This window comes from Fragaria vesca, linkage group LG5, assembly GCF_000184155.1.
Source record: "Fragaria vesca subsp. vesca linkage group LG5, FraVesHawaii_1.0, whole genome shotgun sequence".
NCBI lineage: Eukaryota > Viridiplantae > Streptophyta > Magnoliopsida > Rosales > Rosaceae > Fragaria > Fragaria vesca.
The window spans coordinates 18390538-18414894 of NC_020495.1; the positions used below are offsets into that span (position 1 = coordinate 18390538).

The 24357-nt window shown below is 37.8% G+C and overlaps 4 protein-coding genes across 4 annotated transcripts; 3 read left to right on the top strand and 1 right to left on the bottom strand.

Annotated features, from left to right (window-relative positions):
* Nucleotides 1–500: 500 nt before the first annotated feature.
* On the bottom strand, nt 501–4571 carry LOC101298712 (glutathione S-transferase zeta class-like). Its single transcript, XM_004300003.1, has 11 exons — nt 4342–4571; nt 4177–4255; nt 4042–4098; nt 3860–3945; nt 3699–3770; nt 3228–3281; nt 3041–3116; nt 2737–2798; nt 2214–2273; nt 1014–1135; nt 501–772 (listed from the first exon to the last, which is right to left on the bottom strand). The coding sequence occupies exons 1-10, from the start codon at nt 4342–4344 to the stop codon at nt 1037–1039; spliced, it is 648 nt and encodes a 215-aa protein (XP_004300051.1). The 5' UTR covers nt 4345–4571; the 3' UTR covers nt 501–772; nt 1014–1036.
* Nucleotides 4572–8785: 4214 nt separating this feature from the next.
* LOC101292220 (ferric reduction oxidase 7, chloroplastic-like) lies at nt 8786–12831 on the top strand. Its single transcript, XM_004301541.1, has 9 exons — nt 8786–9017; nt 9110–9203; nt 9299–9493; nt 9778–10012; nt 10342–10669; nt 10751–11012; nt 11377–11632; nt 11741–12176; nt 12430–12831. The coding sequence occupies exons 1-9, from the start codon at nt 8786–8788 to the stop codon at nt 12597–12599; spliced, it is 2208 nt and encodes a 735-aa protein (XP_004301589.1). The 3' UTR covers nt 12600–12831.
* Nucleotides 12832–14984: 2153 nt separating this feature from the next.
* On the top strand, nt 14985–19385 carry LOC101292511 (ferric reduction oxidase 7, chloroplastic-like). Its single transcript, XM_004301542.1, has 9 exons — nt 14985–15219; nt 15299–15402; nt 15515–15696; nt 15839–16077; nt 16736–17059; nt 17148–17421; nt 18027–18276; nt 18372–18801; nt 18923–19385. Exons 1-9 carry the CDS (start codon nt 14985–14987, stop codon nt 19099–19101), a joined length of 2217 nt encoding a protein of 738 aa, XP_004301590.1. The 3' UTR covers nt 19102–19385.
* A 1713-nt stretch (nt 19386–21098) lies between these two features.
* On the top strand, nt 21099–24261 carry LOC101299005 (endoglucanase 25-like). The gene is made up of 6 exons (XM_004300004.1): nt 21099–21569; nt 21654–21958; nt 22037–22501; nt 22800–22935; nt 23064–23236; nt 23361–24261. Exons 1-6 carry the CDS (start codon nt 21194–21196, stop codon nt 23760–23762), a joined length of 1857 nt encoding a protein of 618 aa, XP_004300052.1. The 5' UTR covers nt 21099–21193; the 3' UTR covers nt 23763–24261.
* Nucleotides 24262–24357: the final 96 nt, after the last annotated feature.

The following is a 24357-nucleotide window of genomic DNA, read 5'->3' on the forward strand; positions in this document are numbered from 1 at the left end:
CTGCATTAACAAAGTTCATGAATTGTTGCTGGAGTACTCGAGCCATAGTATTTTCAAAAAACTTCTCTAATGATGAAGTGCCATTGAGACAAAGATGCCAATTCTAAAACCCGACTTCTCAGTACTCAGGTTTTAACTTTTAACGTGAAGCTGAGGAGCCATTGATTCTTCTGGGGATTTTGTTGTTAATGTAGAAATTTCATGATGGGATCTTAAATGAACGTCTCTAATGGTGAAGTTCTATTTAGGTGAAATGTCAATTTTTTATGACCCCACTTCATACTGCTTCAATGGTTTAACATGAAGCTGAGGACCCATGGATTCGACTAAGGATTTTTTTTGTTAATGCAGAAATTTTATGATGGCATTGATTTGACTACGGGATTTTGTTGTTAATGTGGAAATTTCAATATGGGATTGGAGGAGTCTCATACATGCACTGCATACCAATTTAGTAAATACAGGTATCTAATTTGCTAGGCAAGTGGAAAACACCAGGAGAAGCATCACTGAAAATCTGATACAGCGAAGAGTCTTTAGATACGGTTTATTGGACAGAAGGATAGAAGCTGTATCATCCAAGTACACAATGTGTACAAGGGGTGCTGAAGACTATTGACATACAATCCAGACAATTACATTATTTTACATTTAGGTTACAACACTGCAGTTTCAAGCTGTTCCATTATTGCACAACCCTTATTTATAAATTTTAGTATTACTGTTTTACAACATTCCAATGCTTCGACGAAAACCTTAGTTGGCAATTTTTCTGCATTTGGGATAGGAAAGGTTGATTAGAATAAAAGAGATAGTTCATGATGATGGAAAATCTCTGAAGCACCCACCGATAAACAAGTAATCACAGTAAATATACTAATATAGTCACATCTGTGTATATATGGTGTGCTCATGTAGTGCCACAATTATTTCATGAATGCCTGATTTAACCAAAAAAATATATAAAAAGTATGATCTACCCAACATATGAGACATGAAATATTACTTCATACCTCTTGAACTTGTTGGTAACCTATTATGAAGGAGCATCCGGCTGCTTATCTGGTCTAGCATCTACAAAAGCTGGTATCTCATTGTATGCCTCATGCAACCTGGACAAAAGGGGGAACTGGGTCTGTACAAACAATTGAGGAAAGAAACTCATCAAAGATGCAGATGGCAAAGTACTTTACATTTAGACCATAAAGCCTTAAAAAAAAAACAGAGAAATAGTTAATTTCTACTATAAAAATATAGGAAAATTCAAACCAGAAGCAATAACTAAAATCATACTGAAAGAGACCAAGACAATAATCTTTTCTTTCATTATTGTTGACCAAAAAGGGTCAACAAGACCCAGTTAGCCCCACAAGCTCAGCCAGATAAGGTATGCGCCACAAGCCTAGGCCTTGAACTTTTATTTTTGGTAATGACTAGGCCTTGAACTAGTAGCTACAAACCCACATGACTTGGTGATGTTTATTAGTGATATGAACCAAATGTGCTAGCTAATGTTGGACCGAGACCATCTTTTCTTTGAATTATTGGTTCCACGTTATTAGCTGAAGCCCCATAGGAGGGCAATTTTGGTTATTATAAGTATATAGTTCAGTAATAAAGAAAATAAGTGGTAATCAAGTTGAATGTACAGTCCTGAAGCATGTTTTTTGAACAAGCAATCTATAACTCATTGAATACATTATTTATTTATTTTTTTTCTTTTTTGTGTACTGTCATTCTATATTTACTTTTTAAAGACCAAATCATTACAAATACCTTTTTTATGATGAACCTACCACAGTATAAATCCAAACTAAACTGACAGAACAGAATAGTAACGTTTCAATTTGATCGGATGCCCCCAAAGGGACAAGCCCAACTCAATGTATTAAAGATGCAGTTGCCTATAAATCATAAGGCAATAGAGAACTGTGGTGCAAAGAAGTGGGAATGCACGAAGAGGTTCTGTGACGCCTGTTTGACGCCTCAATTGTCGAGTGCTATGGAAAGCAAATGCATAGAATTTTCATAATGCGATTGAATTATCAGAACAGACGATAAGGACTCATTCAAATCTCACTCAAAAAGAACAGGAAAAGTAACACGCCATTACACAGAGATAAGAATTGATTTTACACTACCAGTTGAATAATTTCCCTTTTATGAAAATTTCTTCTGGTTATAACTTAACAGGCACAAGAAATGAGCAGTACCATGTCTAGATTGAACCTTGTAAAAGCTGCATGAATCTGGGGGGCTAGGAATATGTCTGCCTGCAAATATTCATCAAAATGTTACATATATTTGAAATTTCTCCGAACAAAGTAATTTCACACCAATAAGAAAGTGATCCATAGTAAAGTGTGCAACTAGTACTGTAAACCAGAACCTCATAACCACATTGGTTCTAAAAGATAGAAAAAGATATGGGCATTGCATGAAATGGCCATATCTTCAAATTTGTGATTGTCTGCCTAGGCAAAGGTCCATAGTATTCTGAATTGTTAAATTACGTTTGCATGATTGTAAAAGTACAGAAAGCACAAATCTAATTACTTCGAAAATATCAGATTTGCATGAATTTTTTTTGTATGGTTTGTGAAGTATGATATCAGGTAGATTTTATGACTTATGCCAAGGTAGTCAAAACAGTAGTTTCATTTTCCAATGAAAAAGTCGTTTACTCCTATTTTCATAAGATGGAGCGCAAATAGAGACAAAATTGATCAAACATACAAAGGAAACATCATCTCCAGTTGCAAATCTTCCTGCATAGTTTTTCAGTAGATCTTCAAGTGCTGAAAGAAATTAAAATAGTAGATATTAGAACCAAATTTTCATGGGAGTAGAAATAAACATATAGTAAGACTCCACCACTTGTGCTGGTGAATCAAACTGAGGAGAAATGTTTAACATTATTCTTTTTGCTTCCATGGGCTAGAAAAGAGAAACCATTAAGTTCTTTGGTTTACAGAAGACTTCCAATTTTTCCTTTGGGAGGGGGACGTGGACTATTTGGAATAGTTTTTCCAAAAATTACCTGCAAAACCTTTCCCAATATGAACTTTCGCCCATTCCATTTTCTCATCTGGACTAACCTTTTCTTCAATATACTTCTGTAAATTGCAAAACAACAAGTGATATCAATGTTATTTTTACATGATAATATAACAATAACAATGAAAGTGTTATAAAGTATAAACAAGCAAATGCATCCAGCTAGTTACCAGTACTGCCAGATTCTGAAGGGGCTGTATGCTTGAGGAAACAATATTTGCGGCCTACACATCCAAAGAAGAACATGAAAATAACAATAATAAAGGAAACACCTTCAAACATAGTATTTTATAAAACTAGGAAGGTGCTACTGTTTAGCTGCACATACATTATGTGTGCAGAATTAAGCACCGATACACAATGGAAACTACCATCAAAGTCATTTAGGTCCGTTTAGAATGATACAATGTTAGCCAAGGAACGAAGATGATGCAATTCTTGGTAAGCTATGCAAACAAGTGTTGCTGAGTCAATATTATATTGGAATGTAGCATATAATATGCAGCTCTAGCAGCCGCGAGAACATGAAATCCCTGTCACTGTGTACGAAGCAGTGCATAGACTTATCCATGCAAATCCATCCACAAGAGTAGACCAAATCGTTAACAAAAGTGACCCAGTATCTCTGAAACCGGACTGACCTGGAAGTTAACGGCCTTTCGTTGAAGGTCTTTAGGTAGCAACGGATGTTGCGGGTACTTTTCTTCCAAATACTGCGGAATATGACAAGAACCTAATGAAAACTCAATACATAACCAATGCAGAATAAGCTAATGGAAAGAACAAGAACAAGCAGACTGACCAATAAAATGGCAAATGAATCGGAAACAACAATGTCCCCATCCACAAGCACCGGCACATATCCGATCGGATTGAGCTTTCTAAACTCTGGCACACAAAAACCCACCAGTAAAAACTCCATTCAAAAACAGATACATACATATATGATATATAAAGACATAATTTAAAAGTGGGAGGACTAACCAGGACTGAACTGTTCTCCCTTCAACAAGTTCACGGCTTTGTACTCGTACTTAAGCCCTACACATACAAAAACATAAGTTGAAGTGGAGGATTTCATATGTTTGAACAAGTGAAAATTGATGGGGGAAAGGAGACCTTTGAGGTTGAGGGCAATCCGGACACGGTAAGAGCAAGAGCTCCTGAAGTAGGAATAGAGTCTCAGTTGTTGATCGGCCTAAACAGACACAAACAACACTTAAGAGTCTCAGTTGAAATTTGGTCAAACGTAGAAAGAAGATGAGAATTCGGAAGTTGACTCACCATGAAGGATTATCCGAGATCAGGGGTTGGAGCACAATGCCGGCTTTTGGTTTGTTTCGGGGTCTTCTTTGAGTTGACACCGAGAGGCTTTTCGATATTTACACAGGACAAAACGGCACAACTCCCTCACAGCCGTAGGATTTTAAATGATTTAATCCAACGAATCTAATCAACATCAATTCTCCTCCTTGCTCCCTGCATTTTCTTTAACATACTTCTATGCTATGGCCATTTATTTTCCGGAGGTTCTTCCCTCCACAGGGAAAGGGTGGTGCGTCACCAACGGCACAATAATCCCCACGCGCAAACAGTCTGTTAGTGCGTAAAAGAAAAACACATTATCAATCATACTTTGCAACTTGGATTGAAGCGACGGTAAAGTATTTTCCAGTGCACGGCTCATTGCAAGGAGAAACAAATCTTCGTCGAGCAAAAGAGGTTCAACGCCGAGCGGCGGAATCGCCGGTTGCCCAGCTCCCAGAAACATGAGTCTGATACCAATTGTTAGGGTATTAGCCCCAGTAGAGAGAAAAGCAAAGAAATACATAAATTAAAGAAATTAAAATGCTGATATTTTCATTGACACTCAGCAAAAGCTCTCAAAACGGTACATATAGACCTATTTGGCTGGTCACGTGTGCGGCACATGATTAAGTGAGTAAAATATCATAACAATCCTAACGTTGTAAAAAAAAAGTTTTACTAAGAGGGCACGCGCAACTTTTCCCACCGTTTCCTTTCATCTATTTTAATTCTTTTAAGGGGAACAACGCCGTTTCAAATACAAAAATTTATTAGGTTTCAATCAGTTTTTTTTTTGGTCAACTGACTTCATTAATACCATTTTTTTTAACCTAAAACCTAAACCATTTCTTTTTCAACCTAATAAATTTTAGTATTTGGTCATTTTTGTAAGATGAACAGAGCGAGATGAACCTTAAAGGCTTAAACCCTACAAGATTGAGAAGTTTACCTCTAAAGACAATGTTTTCTAAAAGATATTATAAACGTAAATAGGGGTTGACCAAGTCGATCAGGATTAAAACATTATCAAAAATATGTGATTTTTTTATCGTATCCGTAATTCACTTTGCCGATCACATCCAATGACCTATTTTTCAAAATTTTATTTGCTAGATATAATTGGTTCACACAAATGTACACTTCCATATAATCCACTAAACAAGTTATTACTAGGCACGTTGTGGTTCCAATGACTAAAACTCATAAAATGAAAATTCGACCGTCAGATGTGATAAATACACATAAATATGGCTAAGAAAAAAAAAATCACCTATTTTCGTCAATGTTTGGGTCTCAATCGACGTGGTCTACCCTAAATCAGCATCACTTATTACACAAAAACGTTTTTACCTACCCCTCTTTGACTCATGTTGGTTGATTCTTATGCCCACACACCATCACATAGATAAGATGCAGTAGCTCATTTAAAAATTTGTGGAAGTTTACTTCTTGAAGGCATGGCTTCCCATAGGAAAACATAAACGTAAATAGGGTTGACTGCGTCGATCGGGATCAAAACTTTATCGAAAATATGTGATTTTTTACCGTAACTGTATTTCACTTTGCCGATCACATCCAATGATCGAATTTTCAAAATTTTATTTGCTAGATATAATTGGTTCACACAAATGTACACTCCGATACAATCCACTAAACAATAGTTACATCACATTAGTAGGCACGTTGTGGTTCCAATGACTAAAACTCATGAAATGAAAATTTGACCGTCTGATGTGATAAGTACACATAAATATGGCTATGAAAAAAAATTCACTTATTTTCGTTAACGTTTGGGTCTCGATCGACACAGTCAACCCTTAATCAACGTTACTTATTACACGAAAACGCTCTTACCTACCTTTTTGTGACTTATTTTGGTTGATTATTCCGCTCACACACTCTCACATACATGAGATGCAGTAGCCTATATAAAAATTTAAACTTCCCACAATAAGGCTTCCCATAAAGAAGCACAAGCATAAATAGAGTTGACCACTTTGATCGGGGTTCAAACGTTATCGAAAATATGTGATTTCTCTACCATAGCAGTATTTCATTATATCGATCACATCCTACGGCTGATTTTTTAAAATTTATTCGCTAGATGTAGTTGGTTTATAAAGAAGTTATACCACAAATAGAGCACGTTGTAGTTCCATTTTCCAACATAACACGAATTCTATAATGATAGCACCTTCATGATCATTTTTTAGAAGGTCTAGTTTTGAGATAATGTTCACTTTGATAACTTAATTAGTTAGTTTCACAATTAATTAAGTACATTTAAAACAATATAAGAACTAAATTTTAAGTAACAAAGAAAATTCTTTCTTCGTTTACTTTTTGACAGGTGAGCGATGACATAATTTTTTTAGCTAAAAAATATTTAAAAAAAAAATATATATATATATATATACACACACACACACTGACACACAAACAAACACAATTACAGGTAAAGGGTAAAATATAAAATAATTAAATAAAGAAAAACCAAAATAACATAAGCCCAAAGAAATGTCTGGGCCTAAAGTTGTACAAGACTTAACCTAATTAACAAGCCCAAAGGGTGTATGAAAGTTGACAAGGAAGAAGATATGTCTTCATCTTCTCCGAGGTTCCTCGTTCAACTCCAACTATGGAAGGAAGAAAGCACAACATTTGAGGCAATTACAGAGAGATGACGGAAGAAAAATATGAACAACAACACTCTTCGAAACACTTGAGTCCCCAAATTCTTCTTCTTCTTCTCTGTGAGGGAGTTGTCCCGTTTTGTCCTTTAAAAAAGTCCCGCAGGTGAGCGGGCCTGTGATTAATTTTCATGTTTTTTTTATTTATTTCCATGTTTTCATGTGATTAATCAATTAACCTGTTAGGACATCTCTAATTATTGGTTCATAATCCAAACTTAAATTCAAATTTTAGGCCAACTAAACCTACAAATATTCATATGAGTTTTGCATCTCTAATCTATGAAGTCAAGACCTAAACCTATTTTGATTTTTATATCATTGTTTAATCTTAAATGGAGTAAAAACCCAAAAATATTTTAATCATTAATTGTTTTATATTAATAAACTATGACACTAGCCCACACTCACTCATTCATTAATTATAGGTTTTCATCCTATTTGGTTGAGTTAAAATAAGACACATTTTAAGTAAATCATATTTTAACTCAACTTAAATAGTGGGTTAGAGATTAAATTTTACAAAACTCAAATATGTTATAAGTTTTAAACCAAAGGTCGGAGATGGTCTTACAAAAACCCAGAATAATGATATATGTATCTTTAATTCTAGAAAAGCAAACACGGAAGAGAGAGAAGAGATGAGAAAGAAGATGAAGCATTTTTTTTTTTTTGGCAACTGAAGTTGGAGTGTTAGGGGGTTTTAATTAATTTTGCTGAGTCGTCATCACACTAGCCTTTAATTTCGTTTGAACAGCTGAGATTAAAAACTGAGGATCCTTATCCGTGGATTTCACAACCCCAAAAAAAAGACTTACTGTTTCCTAGTACAATATAACAATCTCCAAAATCTACACAAGTGTGTCAGCACTAAAACAAGGTTTGAGCCTTTGAGGCTTTGAGCAGTTCAAAATTGGCACTGAAGAAACTGTTGGAACCTGCAAAATCATCAGTGACTGTTATTTTCCCAATAGTCCTTATAATTAGATAGATTTACCATCCTTGTTGTCCTTCTGAAGTCCATAAGAAGTTGGACGATCACCAAACCAGACCAGTAACGAACAATAATGGAAAATTATCACTATCATCTTCGGATGGAATTCTAAGGTACCCCACAGCTCCACAAGTATATATGTGGCTCTCACAAATGGGTTTTTCATTTTCATACTAAATATGCTTATATTCCTTGCTTGTGTTGTCTTGGCCATACGCTAATCTTTCATTTTTGTTTGTTGGCTTTATCCCTTCCTTTATGTGGTTATTCCTCTGGGAATTTGGAAGATCACAGTTCCTTAGTTTTCTTGTGTCCCACTTTTCACATTCTTGATTATAAGTGATTGGTATATATTGAATCCTCGATCCATCACTCAGCTGTGTACTTCCTTTCAATTTACATGATTTGTCATCTTCTTCATTATTGTCTTCATTCTGGGAACTAGTCACTTCTGAGTTACTGCCAGTAACTCTACATGAATTCCTTGTCTGTCACTGTAGTATATTTATGGACAACAGTTTGATTGAGATTAGGTATTGATATCAGCATAAGGATCAGTGGCTAGAAAATTGGATGTGTTGTCTATAATTCATACATAGATACCTGGTTGATATGGGAATGGGTTCCACAAAGTTTGGATGTTTCCCAACTTGCTGCATATATATATGTCATGCATATGTTTTGGTTTTCTGGGATCAGTCCATAGAAAAAGTTGTGTGATTCTTTGGGGCTAGCCATGGATAAAAGTTCTGTCCATAAGCCCCTTCTTTCGAGCCGAGGTTCTGGGCATGCTTTTGTTCGGAAGACGCCTGGTTTTGTGAACTTGGCAAAATGGATTCTGAAGATTGCAATGTGGGTGCTTTTTACTTCATGGGTTGCTCTAATGTTTGTTTTTCCAGCAGAATTTGGGTCTAAACTATTCCAAAAATGGGTTGCAGCAACCAGTGGAACTGTTTTCGGGGTTTCAGGTTTGCCTATAGTTGAGCTTGCAATATATTCTATCTACTCTTGTTCACATGTAACAGTGTTCTGTAGCTAATATGTACGGTGCAAACTGCAGGAAGCCTGTTCCTGCTATTCAGTGGTCCCATCCTCATCATTGCTTTCCTTGCTGTAGTGTTTCTTATTATCTCCGGGGAAGAGGAGCTCCATGAGTATGTTAAATTTGTTTACTTGGAAGGGACTTATAGTTCAACCACTTGAATATTCACAGGACTTTTTATAATGTAATATGAACTTGTACATGTAGGAAGAAGACTTCAAAATATCCAAGTTTTCGCTTATGGACATTCCCAGTTCTTGTGGATGGACCATTTGGCGTGGTTTCTGCTGCTGAGGTTATTGGGATACTACTCTTCATTGTGTATGTTCTCTGGGCTGTCGGTTCTTATACTGCGCGTCTTCTTGGCTCGTTATCTGGTGACTTGACTTTTAAAATGAAAAGGTAACTTATTCTTTTTACATGCCAATTGTTTAAGCTGAAGAATAACTAATCTCTATAGCTTTCCCAAATTTACTGATTTTTATTCTATACTGATCTCTCCATGGATGGTTTTTACTGCTTCCTTTCAATTATTTGCACAAGTAGTAAAGTATACATGAAACTCAAGTCCTTCAGTTCACAGTTCACAATTTGCATGCAAACAGTGAAACTCATATGCTGTTTCATCCAATTTAAAGAGTGATTTTGTTAGCTGATTAATGTCCCTGTTTACTTGAACTTGTCAGTCTTTTGTTCCTGGAAATTTTGGGACTTCGTTTCGGCTCAATTGGCTTGTTTTGCCTGGTTTTTTTGTTCCTGCCGATCGCTAGGGGATCAGTTCTTCTTCGCCTCATAAATATCCCTTTTGAGCATGCTACAAAATATCATGTATGGCTAGGACACCTAACAATGCTGCTCTTCACTGTCCACGGCCTATTATACCTAGTGGCATGGACGATTGAGGGTCGCCTCCTTCAGCAAGTGAGTGCCCATGCTATATTTGAAATTTTCTTGTATATTTCATTTTCATTCACTTTCAGAGCCATAATTACAAGTAAACAATAAGAAATGAGAACTAAGTAATGCATATGTGCTTGTAGCCTTGTCCATTTGATTGTTAAGTTATTTGTCAATGGAGCTGAGAATTTTCTGTTTTGGTCATTATCATGCTTTTTTCCCATTTGTTCCAAATTTTGGTTTTTTTTTTTTTTTTCTTTCTATCTATCAAATGTATGGAGAACCTTTCTGGACGACTTGACTTAGATTGTGATGTCAAACTGCTTATGTTTAGTTTTCATTATTTGATGCAGATATTGGAGTGGAAAGACATTGGTGTTGCCAATCTTCCCGGAGTAATCAGCCTTCTTGCTGGACTGTTGATGTGGATGACATCATTTGCTCCAGTGAGAAAGCTGAATTTTGAATTATTCTTCTACACTCATCAGTTATATGTCATCTTTGTGGTCTTTTTGGCTTTGCACGTTGGTGACTTCCTTTTTGCAATCGCTGCTGGTGGCATATTTATTTTTCTTCTGGATCGCTTTCTAAGATTCTGTCAATCTAGAAGAGTTGTGGACATAATTTCAGCAAAGTGCCTTCCATGTGGAACCGTAGAATTGGTTCTCGCCAAACCTGAAAGTAAAAACTCTTCTTCACATGATTAGCATTTATGTATTGATGTTCTGTGACCATGAGTAACAAGGCTGAATCATCTTTCAGATCTGCGGTACAATGCTCTCAGTTTTGTTTTTCTTCAAGTTCGGGAACTATCATGGCTGCAGTGGCATCCTTTCAGTGTATCATCCAGTCCTCTGGATGGTAAATATCATATATCTGTACTTATAAAGGTTCTTGGGAAATGGACAGAAAACCTAAGAGGAAATATCTTAAAAAGCTCGAAGGATGTGCCATGCAGTCTTCCTACTAAGTTAACAGCTTCTGTTGAAGGGCCTTATGGGCATGAGATACCGTACCACATGATGTATGTACTCTCTTCCTTGATTGTCATTCAATCACAAAAGTCATTCAGGTGGTACTAACCACTGGTTTGGCAATTAGTGTACACTTTACAATTTACACTAAACAAGGAATAAGTAAACATATAATATGCTTCATTTCAACACACTATCTGGTGTCATGGAAATTAAAATTCGGGTACTATTCTATAGGAAGTTCAGTTACTACCCAAAGAGGTTTGAGTCTTCTACAAAACTAAAAAGGTTCTGCATTCTTTAGTTGTGTCTTTAGTCTAGGTTCCAAATAGATGAACTTGAGACATGTAGCATAATAATACGTTTTGCTTTCAGTCACTGATTGCTCGACTGTTTGTTTTATTCTCTCCACAGGTATGAAAATCTTATTTTAGTAGCTGGTGGCATTGGGATTTCCCCTTTCCTGGCCATCTTGAGTGATATTCTCCATTCTGTTAGGCAAGGAAAGCCTTGTCTACCGAGAAATATATTGATCGTATGGGCGGTTAAAAGATCAGATGAGCTTCCTCTTCTCTCAACCATTGACATGGAGTCAACTTGTCCATCTTTCTCTAATAAACTAAATCTTCAGACTCATGTTTACGTCACTCGGGAATCTGAACCTCCATTGGTAAGTTTTGCTATATTTTGACTCACCTTCTCTTATTTGGTTATGTGTATCCTTTTGTTGTAACTAATTATAGTAAATTTTTTGGCATTTGATTTTTGTTATTTGCAGGAAGAGGGTAAAATTCAAAGCACCGTCGAGTCTTCTCTCTGTCCCATGTCCAAAGGGTCTGGTATCTCTGTTTTGGTTGGTACTGGACATAATACATGGTCTGGCCTATACATTATCTCATCCACAGCAGGCTTTGTTTTCCTAATTGCTTTGTTAGATGTCTTCTACATAAACCCTTTTCATATATCCACATGGTGGTACAAAGGGCTCCTTTTCATAGCCTGTATGGCTGCGAGTGTATTTGGCTTTGGGGGTTTTGTGGTTGGCTTATGGCATCTCTGGGACAGAAAAATGTCAGCAAAGGAGCAAAGCAAGGATGATAGGTTAGATGTTAACAAGGCAGAGGATACAAAATCTGTTGCTCACAAGGATTTAGACGAGAGAAGTCTTGCAAACTCAACCAGCATTCATTATGGTGCAAGACCAGACTTCAATGGTATGCCTTCCTGACTTGTCTTTTCCGATTTGTAAATACACAGTACATGAAGTTAATGAATGTGTTTATATGCATTTTAGAGATAAATTTTTAGCTAGACACTTGACAACAAATGGTTCAAATGCTACTTTACACTGACAATGGATCATGTTCTTGAGAAGTTATTGACCTCTGATGTTTGGAAACCATATCTGATGGCTTTCATTCTTTTACTGCAAGTACATGTTTTAACCTCGACTTCTATGTGCTGCAGAAATTTTTGGAACGGTATCAAAGGATTGGGGCCATGTTGATATTGGTGTATTTGTTTGTGGTCCTCCGTCTCTTCAATCAAGTGTTGCTAAAGAAATCAGGTCACACAGTGTTAGGAGACAATCCATTGATCCTATCTTCCATTTCAACAGCCATAGCTTTGACCTGTAGCTTGCACCCTAAATATTTAAAGTAGCATAGAAGGTAACCTAAAAGCCTTAAGGGATGTGCATATCTATATATAGATATACTGAATACTGAATATATTGTTCATACATACTGAATATATCTGTACTGTATGCTCTGATACCATGATGCACATAGTCGACTAGTTATGGTCTCCACTTCTTATACTGTAATTATTATGTACCTAAATCTTGTATTTACTATGGATCTGTATTCTGAAGTACGGTTGAAACCTTACTCTTTTGTGTCTAAGAATGTGAAGGTACTAATCAGCCCCAGTGCTTGGCAGCACATACACACCAAACTGCAATCACCACAAAGTTTAATATTTTGTTAAACTAGAAAAACAAGTGGAATTAATTCATCAGTTTAGTAATAAACTACAAAGTTTATCAAACCAGTATCCATGTACGGACACTGATTATCTTCTTGCATTTCATATGATCAATGGGGAGAAAACTCGTCAATGTAGAATTCTGCTCATGACCCTAAAATTGTTTAATCTGTGTTTCCAGTACCTGTGATTTGATTAAGAGTTGAGTCTGTGGAGACTGAAGCTCCAGCTTTTACTCAAGCCTTTAATTGGCTTAGATTGTATGATGCTCAACAATCCGAAAACTTTTTATGAGTTTGGCTAACCAGTTTGGTCCAACTATGGATGCACCTTCAGATCAAGCTCATGTCACAAGGCAGTCTCCCCCCTGTTTTGGATAATAAGAAACGCTCTAATCAACCTCTTACCTTGGTGCAGTATAGCAAACGTGTAAAGATGGTTGTGACACCCCTGCAGGAGAATGAAGAGATTAACCTCAGGCTTTGCTCATGAACTTGCAATTAAGATGGTGAATGGATGATTCTAATTTCCCCCGGCTGAGAAATCAAAGGTGGGGGGACGCCACCAGGTCGAAAGAACAAACCCAAGCCTCTTCTGATGGTGAGTGGTGAAGGTGGAAGTGCACAAGAGATCAAACCTCGATGCAACGAGCTGCTAGGCCATTCTTTAGGAACATGCTGATCTTGTGATCCATGATGGCATAGAGGTGGAGGTGAACTCGCCTAAGATTGCGTCGGTAGTGACTCTCACAATTGATGGAGTTATTGGATATGCTGCAGTGATGGAGTAGGAAGCTTGGTGCCCGTTGTGGCATATGAGTAGGTTTTTTTTACTTTGCTTTCAATAAAAGTCAAAGCAGACTTGGTTTCGTTCCCTTTAATCCTCTAATTTGGTCAGAGAGCTACAGTAAAATCTCGATAAATTAATAACCTCGATTAAATAATTTTCTCCGGTCCCAACTCGTGACCAGTGTATATTATTAGGTTTTAATAATTTTTTGAGAATCCTTTAAGTCCCAGCGAATATATAAAGTAATAATTGATTAAATAAATAATTAAAATATCACAAAAATATTAATAATTGATAAAATACATTAAAAAGATTAAATAAGTTTTGTAATACAAATTAAGAAAATTCTTAAAAAATTTAATTTCTCAATTTAATTATTCTCAAAGTATCCATATATGGTCCTTCATTTTTTCCTTGTATTATGAAAAATTAAAGAAACTCTTGACAAATTAAGTAAACTCTTACAACAATAACCTCTATAAAGTAATAAAAATTCATTTATTAATAAATAAATAAATAATTTATTTATCGATAATATAATAACCCCTCTAAAGTAATAATTTTTCATAGTCCCAACATTATTCATTTATAAAGGTTTTATTGTATTATCTTTGGTTTTTCTATTTTAATCTTTTGATTAGGTTTTTAGGTTTCCTTATTTAGCATGCAATTTGGTTTCGACACCCTGAGACTGACTCAATAGTCTTAACTCTTAACCCTCTTTAGGTGCCTCTCAAAAAAAAAAAAAAAAAAACCCTCTTTAGGTGAGCTGTTCGCAACCTATAATCGGATTGACCTCCCTCCCTTTAAAAAAAAACCAAAATTAAATAAACAAAAAAAGAAAAGAAAAAGGAATCCAACAAACCCAACTAAAATTCCTGGCTTTGGACCTATCCTCGCGTACCCGGGCTTCCGGAGCCCCAACAACACATACCATCTAATCTTCAGCGCCAGCCTCCACTTGAACCACTGCAACTCCCACTTGAAGACCAACCCTTTTGTCGTCTCCATCTCTCTTTCTCCGATATCCACCTGTCCTCAGTATACCCATCAAAGAACAACAATAACAAGAAGAAGCATCGCTCAGTTTTAACTAACCAAGTCCCAGTTATTAGTTATAGGCTTTGAAATACAGGTATGGCTGAAATCCCAAACCCTCAACCATATGAAAGGCGTCCTCACAACCCCAGCGACATGTTTAAAGCACATCCTCACTTTCCTCCTTCTTCTGGTGATTCCGTGTCCCAATGGCCGTTGAAGACTTGCACTCTGCTCTTATTTCCAATGGCAATGGAGTTCATGCTAAGCAGAGTGAGCAGAAGAGCTTCCTTGCTTCTGTGGCCAGATGGGTTCTCAAGTCTGCAATGTGGGTGATATTCGTTGCGTGGATTCTTCTTTTCTTCATTGTACCTACTGACTTTGGCTCTAGCTTTTATGATGATTGGGTTGCTGCTACTGATGGGACTCTGTTTGGAGAGACGGGTATGAATCCTGAATTCAATATCTCTGCTTGGGTTTCAAATTGTTTGCTTTGATATTTAGTTTTGTTTGAAATTTTCAGGGAGTGTGTTGCTGCTGTATAGTGCGCCCATTATTGCTATTGCTTTTCTTGCTGTTCCTTACATCATCTTTTTCGGGGAAGATGAAGAAGAGTATCAAGAGTATGTGATATTTTTTTCGAATGATTTTTTTTCACTTGTTTCATTTGTATTGCAACACCATTTGTTTGTTGAAATGACTGACTGAAGTATATGTACTGCTATATAGGAAGAGGAAGGCGAAGTTCAGCCTGTGGACCTTTCCTGTTCTTGTGGATGGACCACTTGGAGTTGTTTCTGCTGCTGAAATGATTGGCATTATTCTCTTTATTGTGTTTGTTCTCTCGGCGCTGTATTTTTACACCGTAGCCAACTATGGGATGTTAGGCGACTATGGTGATTTGACCGAAGGAGAGAAAAAGTGCGATGCTTCTCTATAATCGAAACTCTAATAAAGTTGTTATTTTCAATTAGAAATTGATTAGAGTGCCTCCCACTGTCAATGCTTTGAGTTTGTCTTTATCTGTTGCTAGAGCTTGACATAATTTCTTCTCTTCTGTCAGGACTTTTATGTTGCAAATGTCAGCTTATTGCTTTGGTTTGATTGTCTTATCCTGCTTGGCATTCCTGTTTCTCCCAATTGCAAGGGGATCAATTCTTCTCCGCCTTATTGATATACCATTTGAGCATGCGACCAGATATCATGTATGGTTGGGGAATCTCATATTCTTCCTTGTTACTATGCATGGACTCTGCTATATGATTGTCTGGATGATACGAGGCATCATTCCATCTGAAGTAAGTTCTCATCTTTATCATTTCACTGATGTGCATGTGAGTGTGCAATAATGTATCCTTTGGTCTGCATGTTTATTGGATCAATCTGTGATCTCTTTGCTAGCTGCAAGACCTTGACATCTGCATCTATTCACATGAAATGTGTATACCATCCAGCACCTTATTGATTAAGGTGGATGGATAGGAAATGATCCGTACACTAAGTAAGTTAGTAGTTGTCACAAACTATAGTTTCTTGTGTCAGTCTATCTAATTTTAAAACCCATCATAATAAAAGTTTTACCTTGCATTTTCCTGTATTTGTTGTGGTATAACGTTTCCATAGTCAATACAAACAAATTATCTTCCTTCATTCCACTTTTTTGGCAGAAACCATAATTGATATGGTGTCATAATTTCAGTAGACGAGAGCGGATGGCTTGTAGCCCTGAAATATCATAGTTTCTTCTAAAAATAGGCAGTATAGTGCATTTTCCCTATGCACTGAATGTCGTTAAGAGCACACTTTAGGAAATGAATCTTCTCTTCGATAGTGTTGTTTAATCTATGCTAAACAGGAGAACAACCACTGCATATAAAGAAATTTCTAGATATAACATTTTTTTTCTGTCCTGATACAGCATATGTTTTAATTATGTTAATTATTTATTTCTTGCAGGTAGTAGAGTGGAAAAGTGATGGTGGTGCGAACTTGGCGGGGATTATTTGCTACGGATTCTTTGTGTTAATTTGGGTGACAACACTTCCTCCTGTGAGAAAGCGATATTTTGAGCTTTTTTTCTATACCCATCAACTCTATGTTTTCTTTGTTATCTTCTTGGCCTTGCATATTGGTGGTGTCAATTTCAGCAAAGCTGCTGGAGGAATATTTCTTTTTATGCTTGATCGCTTCCTAAGGTTCTGCCAGTCACGAAGGACTGTCAACATAGTTTCAGCAACATGCTTCCCATGTGGAACTGTCAAGTTGGTGCTTCCAAAGCCTGCAAGTACGATAATCTCTTTTTCGTAACTAAACTATTTTCTTTTGTTTATATATTTTTGGCCCTATAAATCTTTCCCTCATTGACTATGCAGACTTGCACTACAATGCGCTTGGTTTCATCTTTCTTCAAGTGAAGAATATATCTTTACTGCAATGGCATCCTTTCAGTGTTTCATCCAGTCCTCTAGATGGTAAATATCATCTTGAAGTCCTCATAAAGACTGTTGGGGAATGGACAACAAAGCTGAGGGAAACAGTCTCAAAGAATTCTGCGGAGGACTCAGATATACAGCTTCCACACGCTCCTTATCAGATTATGGCTTCTGTTGAGGGGCCGTATGGCCATGAATCACCATACTATTTACGGTTCATCTCCTACACTACATACATCACTGGCATTCATCTTAATGAGAATCATGGGTCAAAGACAACTGAGATATGTTGGTTTCTTCTGTGAAAAGAATTTTCAATGTTTTCTCTTCGTACCTGGACTGCATCTGCTATTTACAATTTGATCTAAAAAGATTTTCCTGTATCATGGAACTTTGGAATGGCAAGTTAGACTTTTGGTATATAACAAGTTAGGCATGCATGTCAACAGAAGTAGGAAACATTCAAATGTGCTCTTCATATCAAGAATTCAATGTAGTCTAAATCCATTACAAAAGAATTAGTTGCTACTCTAATATGGTCCTCTAAGTTCAATTGCAACTTTTGGCCCACAACTCAAGAGCTTTAGTCTCTCAATAATTGGTTTTAAAGCATTGTGCTATTGTCCTTTTTTTTTTTTTTTTTTTGAGCTGTTGGTGTCTTCCTAATAGATTAAAGTTTCAGGGCTCTTGGGCATTCTATAATTTATGTTACTATATCGCATTTTATGGCTTTCTTGTTGTGAAGTGATTAGTTTATCCATTCTTTAAATGTAACTCTTTCATGGTCAAGGGACTCACTCGATATATTTATGCTTTTAGGTATGAAAAACTTGTCTTGGTAGCAGGAGGCAGTGGGATCTCACCGTTCTTAGCTATCTTGAGTGATATTCTCCATCGAATTAAGACGAATAAACCTTGTCTACCACAACATGTAGTGCTTGTTTGGGCTATCAAAACATCAAACGAACTTTCCCTTCTTTCCACAGTTAACATGGGATCCATGGATTTTTCTGATAGATTGCATATTGAAATCCAAGCCTATGTCACACGTGAATCAGAATGTTCAGTGGTAGGTCTAAATGTGCATGAATTCCCTCCCCATATGATCTTGAACTTATCTTTTAAGCATGATTGTAGCTTACATTTCACTTTCTGAAACTGCAGGAGGATGGTAGATTTTACAACGCTCCTATTTCTTCTGTTTTCTCCGTCTCCAAGGGAGGGACTATGTCAATTTTAACTGGCACAGGAAACAAGATATGGGCTGGAACTTATGTTATTGCATCTACAGTTGGCTTTGTTTTTGCTTTGGGTTTGCTAGACATATTGTACATAGACCCTTACAGCATAGACGCCTGGTGGTATTTAGGGCTTCTTGATGTGATATGTATGGTTGCAAGTGTTCTCATATTTGGTGGTCTCACAATTGGATTATGGCATCTTTGGGAAAGGAAAACCACATCCCAGGAGAGTGCAGAAAATGGGAATAATGAAATAGTGCAGAGTAATGGAACACTGACAGACAAGAATGAATACCAGAAAACCCTGATCAGTGAAGCCACAGTTCGGTATGGCCGCAGACCAAACTTCTCAGGTGTGTTTCCAAAATGTACCTGTTAAAGAATGATTCAACACTACAACTTCCTCGACTAAGATGTAGTGCTTTCAGTTGCTTATTCATTTTTAATCATTTGAACCATCTTTTCTATCTGCAGAAATTTTCGGATCTTTAGCAGAATATTCGGCTCAGGTTGATGTTGGTGTCTTCGTGTGTGGTCCCTCAACTCTACAATCCAGTGTTGCTAAAGAATGTAGGTCACATAATCTAGGAAGAAGAGGAAGAAAAGGAAACAGCCCAATCTTCCATTACAACAGCCATAGTTTTGACTTGTAGGGTCATCATCAAGCTGTGTTATTTTGGCACTGTTTTGGTGTTTCCTCCTTAAAGTTTCCTATTTTAGGATTACTGGAACACTTGAATCTGCTGATGTAGAAATGAGCAGCAGCCTGTATTAGTATTGAAGCAGGATTTTTTTTTGAGAAAATATTCAAGCTGGATTGATCGCTACTGATCTCGTATACGACAACCGACATATTGTTGTTCCAAGAAGATATGATGATTTTCTAGCTTGGGGAATGAATAGCATCACTGAGTGAGAACATCTGAGATGAAATCAAGATGACCATCACTGCATTTACTAAACGTTAAGTATCACTGTGAGTGAATGAAGACCATGAACACCAAAGCACTGAGAGCTTAACCTTCACTCTGCTGGACTGCAAAGAGCTAAAGCTATTGGTGAAACTCATGATGGAGCCTTTTCTGGTTATGTGTTTTGGAATGGGTCTCATATGATTTTGTTTATCATTATGTTCCTAATTTCTCATGCATTATGAAAGTGAATAAATAACTTAATAAAGACTAGAGAGACAGAAACAAAAACACGAAAAAAACAATAGAAAGAAGCACATGGTATTTTACTATAAGCAACTTGTGTTTTGGTTACAATATTGTGACGGCAACATGTGGCATTTTGTCTAGTAAAGGAGATTAAGATGCCAACCAATATGGACGCGTAGACTTGACCCAAAAAATAAAATAAAATGGACGCGTAGAGAACGCAATTTCATCCAACGGTAGTTACCCTTTTGACTTTAAACGCTGCCACTCCGAGTGAGATTCACTGCACATTCTACACTAGACTAATGTCTTATGTATTGTGGCCCTATAAATTCCTCTCATCCAATCAAATTCATACTTTTCTAAATCGTTGTAATACATATCTTTTTTTTCGGGAGTAAACTAATGAACATACATCATTGCGACAAACTAAAGGGGGTGAAATCGAAAAAAGAAAAGAAAATGAAGAGTTATTAGTTATTACAAAACAAATTCTACGCATCAAGGTGCACTTACAACATTAATGTGCTAGTCTTTAAATTGTTGTATGTGAACATCTAATAAAGATCATAGACCTTAAATTCTTTCATTTCATTCTCATTTTTGATCCGATCAAATTAAGCGCCTATAATAAAAGTACCTCTTATTCGACCTCAGATCCTCACCTCTTGTGTTCGAAACACTTAAGACTATTTTTTTGGGGTTTCAATTGGGTTAACTGTATTATAATACATGCGCATGATAATGCGACATAGATGAACGGATTAAAATATTGCATATTAATTGCTAGGTTCACTTATACCTTGGTGCGTAGAAGAATTTTCGGAGTTATAGTAGTTATAGTAAAGAGTGAAAGTATAGAAATACTAGGGTTAAAAAGTTTTATTGTTTTGAGCGCTTGATTACGATGCTTCAAGTACAACCAAATTGTTGTAAAAACTTCATAAGTCCGCTAGCTTGGCCAAAACAGCACCAACAAATTAAGCTGTCCCGTTGTCATTAAGATCAGGGCTCGGAGGTTCATTGGCACCATAAATGCTTAAGAAAGTTTAATTTATAATTTATAATCTTTTAACAGCATGTTGCAGTGTAAGCCAAGCAAAGCAAAGAAGTCTTTGTTGTTTGGTTTTTATAGGTCGGGAGTCTCAAGGCTGAAGCAAAAATGAAGCACATCGGTTGGTAGATACCCAAATTTCACTCCTCTTCCTCCACCGGCAAAACGCGCGCGTGACACTCGGAATTAGACAGACTGTCACTCTCCAATTAGTGGCGCTGTCACTCTCATCCTACCAAATAGCCTTTTATTTATCACAAAAATAAAGAATAAAGATTTGGAAAAAGAAAGAAAATCAAACCCCACATGATTTGAACCCAGCACAGCAGCTGTCTTCACTCTGTAATTCAAGCGCTTCAATTATTTAGCTTCTCTCATCTTTCCAATTATAATAAAGCAAAACTCCGCTTGCTTCTTCTTCTCCTCCTACCCAGTCCACATTCCTCATCTCTCTCTCTCTCTCTCTCTCTCTCTCTCTCTCTCACTCCCCCAACTGTCGGTGCTGCCGGATCTGTGGGAGTTTCTTCCGAAATGTACGGCAGGGATCCATGGGGCGGCCCGCTCGAGATCGCCGCCGACTCGGCCACCGACGACGACCGCAGCCGTAACCTCCAGGACCTGGACCGGGCCGCGCTGTCGTCACGGCCGCTGGACGAGACGCAGCAGAGCTGGCTGCTGGGCCCCAGCGGGGAGCAGAAGAAGAAAAAGTACGTGGATCTGGGTTGCATCATCGTCAGCCGCAAGATCTTCCTCTGGACCGTCGGCACCCTCCTCGTCTCCGGGTTGCTCGCCGGGTTAATCGTCCTCATCGTCAAGACCGTGCCACGTCACCACCACGCCAAGCCTCCTCCGGATAACTACACTGTTGCTCTCCACAAGGCTCTCATGTTCTTCAACGCTCAGAAATGTGAGTCCCCAAACGCTTATTGTTATTATTATTATTATCTGTAGAGAAGTGAGTTTGAATTCCGACTCGTGTGGTATGATTCAGCTGGTAAGCTCCCGAAGCACAATAATGTGTCGTGGAGGGGAAACTCGTGCCTCAAGGACGGCGAGCCCGGCACCATATTTAAGGATCTGGTGGGTGGCTACTACGACGCCGGAGACGCCATCAAGTTCAACTTCCCTCAGTCGTTTGCTATGACCATGCTGAGCTGGAGCGTCATCGAGTACAGTGCCAAGTACGAAGCGGCCGGGGAACTCGCCCACGTGAAGGAGCTTATCAAATGGGGCGCCGATTACTTCCTCAAGACCTTCAACAACACTGCTGATACAATCGACCAGATTGTTTCGCAGGTGTGTAACCCGGCTACCTTGATTTTTCGTTTCGTTTCATCTTTTAGGTGTTCTCTTATCGACGACTTTTGGTTGCAGGTTGGGTCAGGAGATACTTCTAAAGGGAGTACTACTCCTAATGATCACTATTGCTGGACTCGACCTGAGGACATTGACTATGACCGCCCTGTGACTAAGTGCAGTAGTTGCGGTGATCTTGCATCTGAGATGGCTGCCGCTTTAGCAGCGGCATCCATTGTGTTTAAGGATAACAAGGCCTACTCGCAGAAACTTGTGCACGGTGCCAAAACGCTCTTCTCCTTCGGAAGGGAACGAGGAAGAGGACTGTACAGTGCTGCTGGTACAGAGGCTTCAGTCTTCTACAATTCTACGTCCTACTGGGATGAATATGTGTGGGGTGCAGCTTGGATGTATTACGCCACAGGGAATAACTCTTATCTTACTCTGGCGACACATCCCACTCTTGCCAAGCATGCTGGTGCCTTCTGGGGTGGCCCTGATTATGGAGTATTCAGTTGGGATAACAAGCTTGCGGGTGCACAGGTAGCGTAGCTAAGCTAGTTTGTTGTGTTTTTGCTTTTCATGATGTGATGCCTGCAAGATTCTATAAATGATTTATATGGTATTAATTATGGTCTGTAGTTTGTTATCTTCATTAATTTGGTCATGCTGGGAGTGATTTCTAAGTATTGATCTTTATTTGATATAGAGAACGACAAATACTTAGAAATAACTAATTAATGTTGAAGCATTTTTGTTACCTGGGTGGTTTTCTGTTTGTTACTTTGTATTTTTCATTTCCATTATTAACCAACACAATCTTTCGTATTCTTCTGATTAGGTGCTTCTCAGCCGTTTGAGGTTGTTCTTGAGCCCTGGCTACCCATATGAAGAAATCTTGAGGACATATCATAATCAGACTAGCATAGTCATGTGCTCATACCTGCCAATATTTACATCCTTCAATAGAACCAAAGGTATGGTCCTTCATACTCCATTAACATTTGTTTATCTAATTGGCTAGGAACACTTCATTGTGATCTACTTATGTATTCAAGTATGTGTGGGATTCGACTAAGATCTTACTGACATGTCGATGTTGCAGGTGGTTTGATCCAGTTGAATCATGGAAGGCCTCAACCACTTCAATATGTGGTCAATGCTGCCTTCTTGGCTACCTTGTTCAGTGATTATCTTGATGCTGCCGATACTCCTGGGTGGTATTGTGGACCCAACTTCTATTCCACTGATGTCTTGCGTGATTTTGCCAAATTTCAGGTATGTCATGCTTCTCTTCCTTTCTAATCTGTAACCATTTATGGTGCTCCCCACAGATGTAAAAGAAACAGATACTCCTGTTGAAGCATGGTGGTCACTAACTTATCATTCCACTGATTTGCAGATTGATTACATTCTTGGCAAGAACCCCGCGAAAATGAGCTATATTGTTGGTTTTGGCAATCATTACCCAAAACGTGTGCACCATAGAGCTGCATCGATTCCCAAGAATAAGATCAAATACAATTGCAAAGGGGGTTGGAAATGGAGGGACTCGACAAAGGCAAACCCAAATATTATTGAAGGTGCCATGGTGGCTGGCCCTGACAAAAGAGATGGTTTCCGTGATGTTCGTTCTAATTACAATTACACAGAGCCAACTCTCGCTGGAAATGCAGGTTTGGTAGCAGCACTTGTTGGTTTGTCTGGAGACAAGTCTACTGGTATTGACAAAAATACCATTTTCTCTGCGGTCCCCCCAATGTTTCCAACTCCACCACCCCCTCCGGCACCCTGGAAACCATGATTTGCCCAAGAAGTCTCAGATGTTCTCGTGTGTTGTGTGACATGTAGATGATTTTGCTGCAGTATTAGAATTTGGAGCTTAAATCTCATCCTAAACAGTAACTGGGTAACATGAAGATCTCAATAGATGGTGGCAGGGAAGAAGCAGTCGACAGATTTTGAAGACATTACTGGGCTGGGGCCAAATCAGGGAGACTCAACAAAGTACACTACAGATTGATGAATGTCCCTTTGATTGGATTTTGTGATATATACAGTATATATGTATGGAACATATGAATCATGTATTCTTTCAAACATGGAAACTGAACAGTTCGATATCTGTTGACAATAAATTCAAACATCTTTCAACACGCTTGTGTTATGTTGTACCCTATGTATGTTGTCATGGATATTGACATCTTTGGCAAAGAAATTTAGCTCATGCCTAGGTTCTTTACCTTCTGCTGATGTTTTTGGGTAGCTAGCTGTAGGATCGCTGTGAACAGAAAATTTCTAGATAAATGCTGGCTTTCCATGGTTCTCCACATGCTCTATTATCACCAGCTTATGCAATACAATACGACTTTCCACTTCAGCCGAGAAATTCTGTGCGT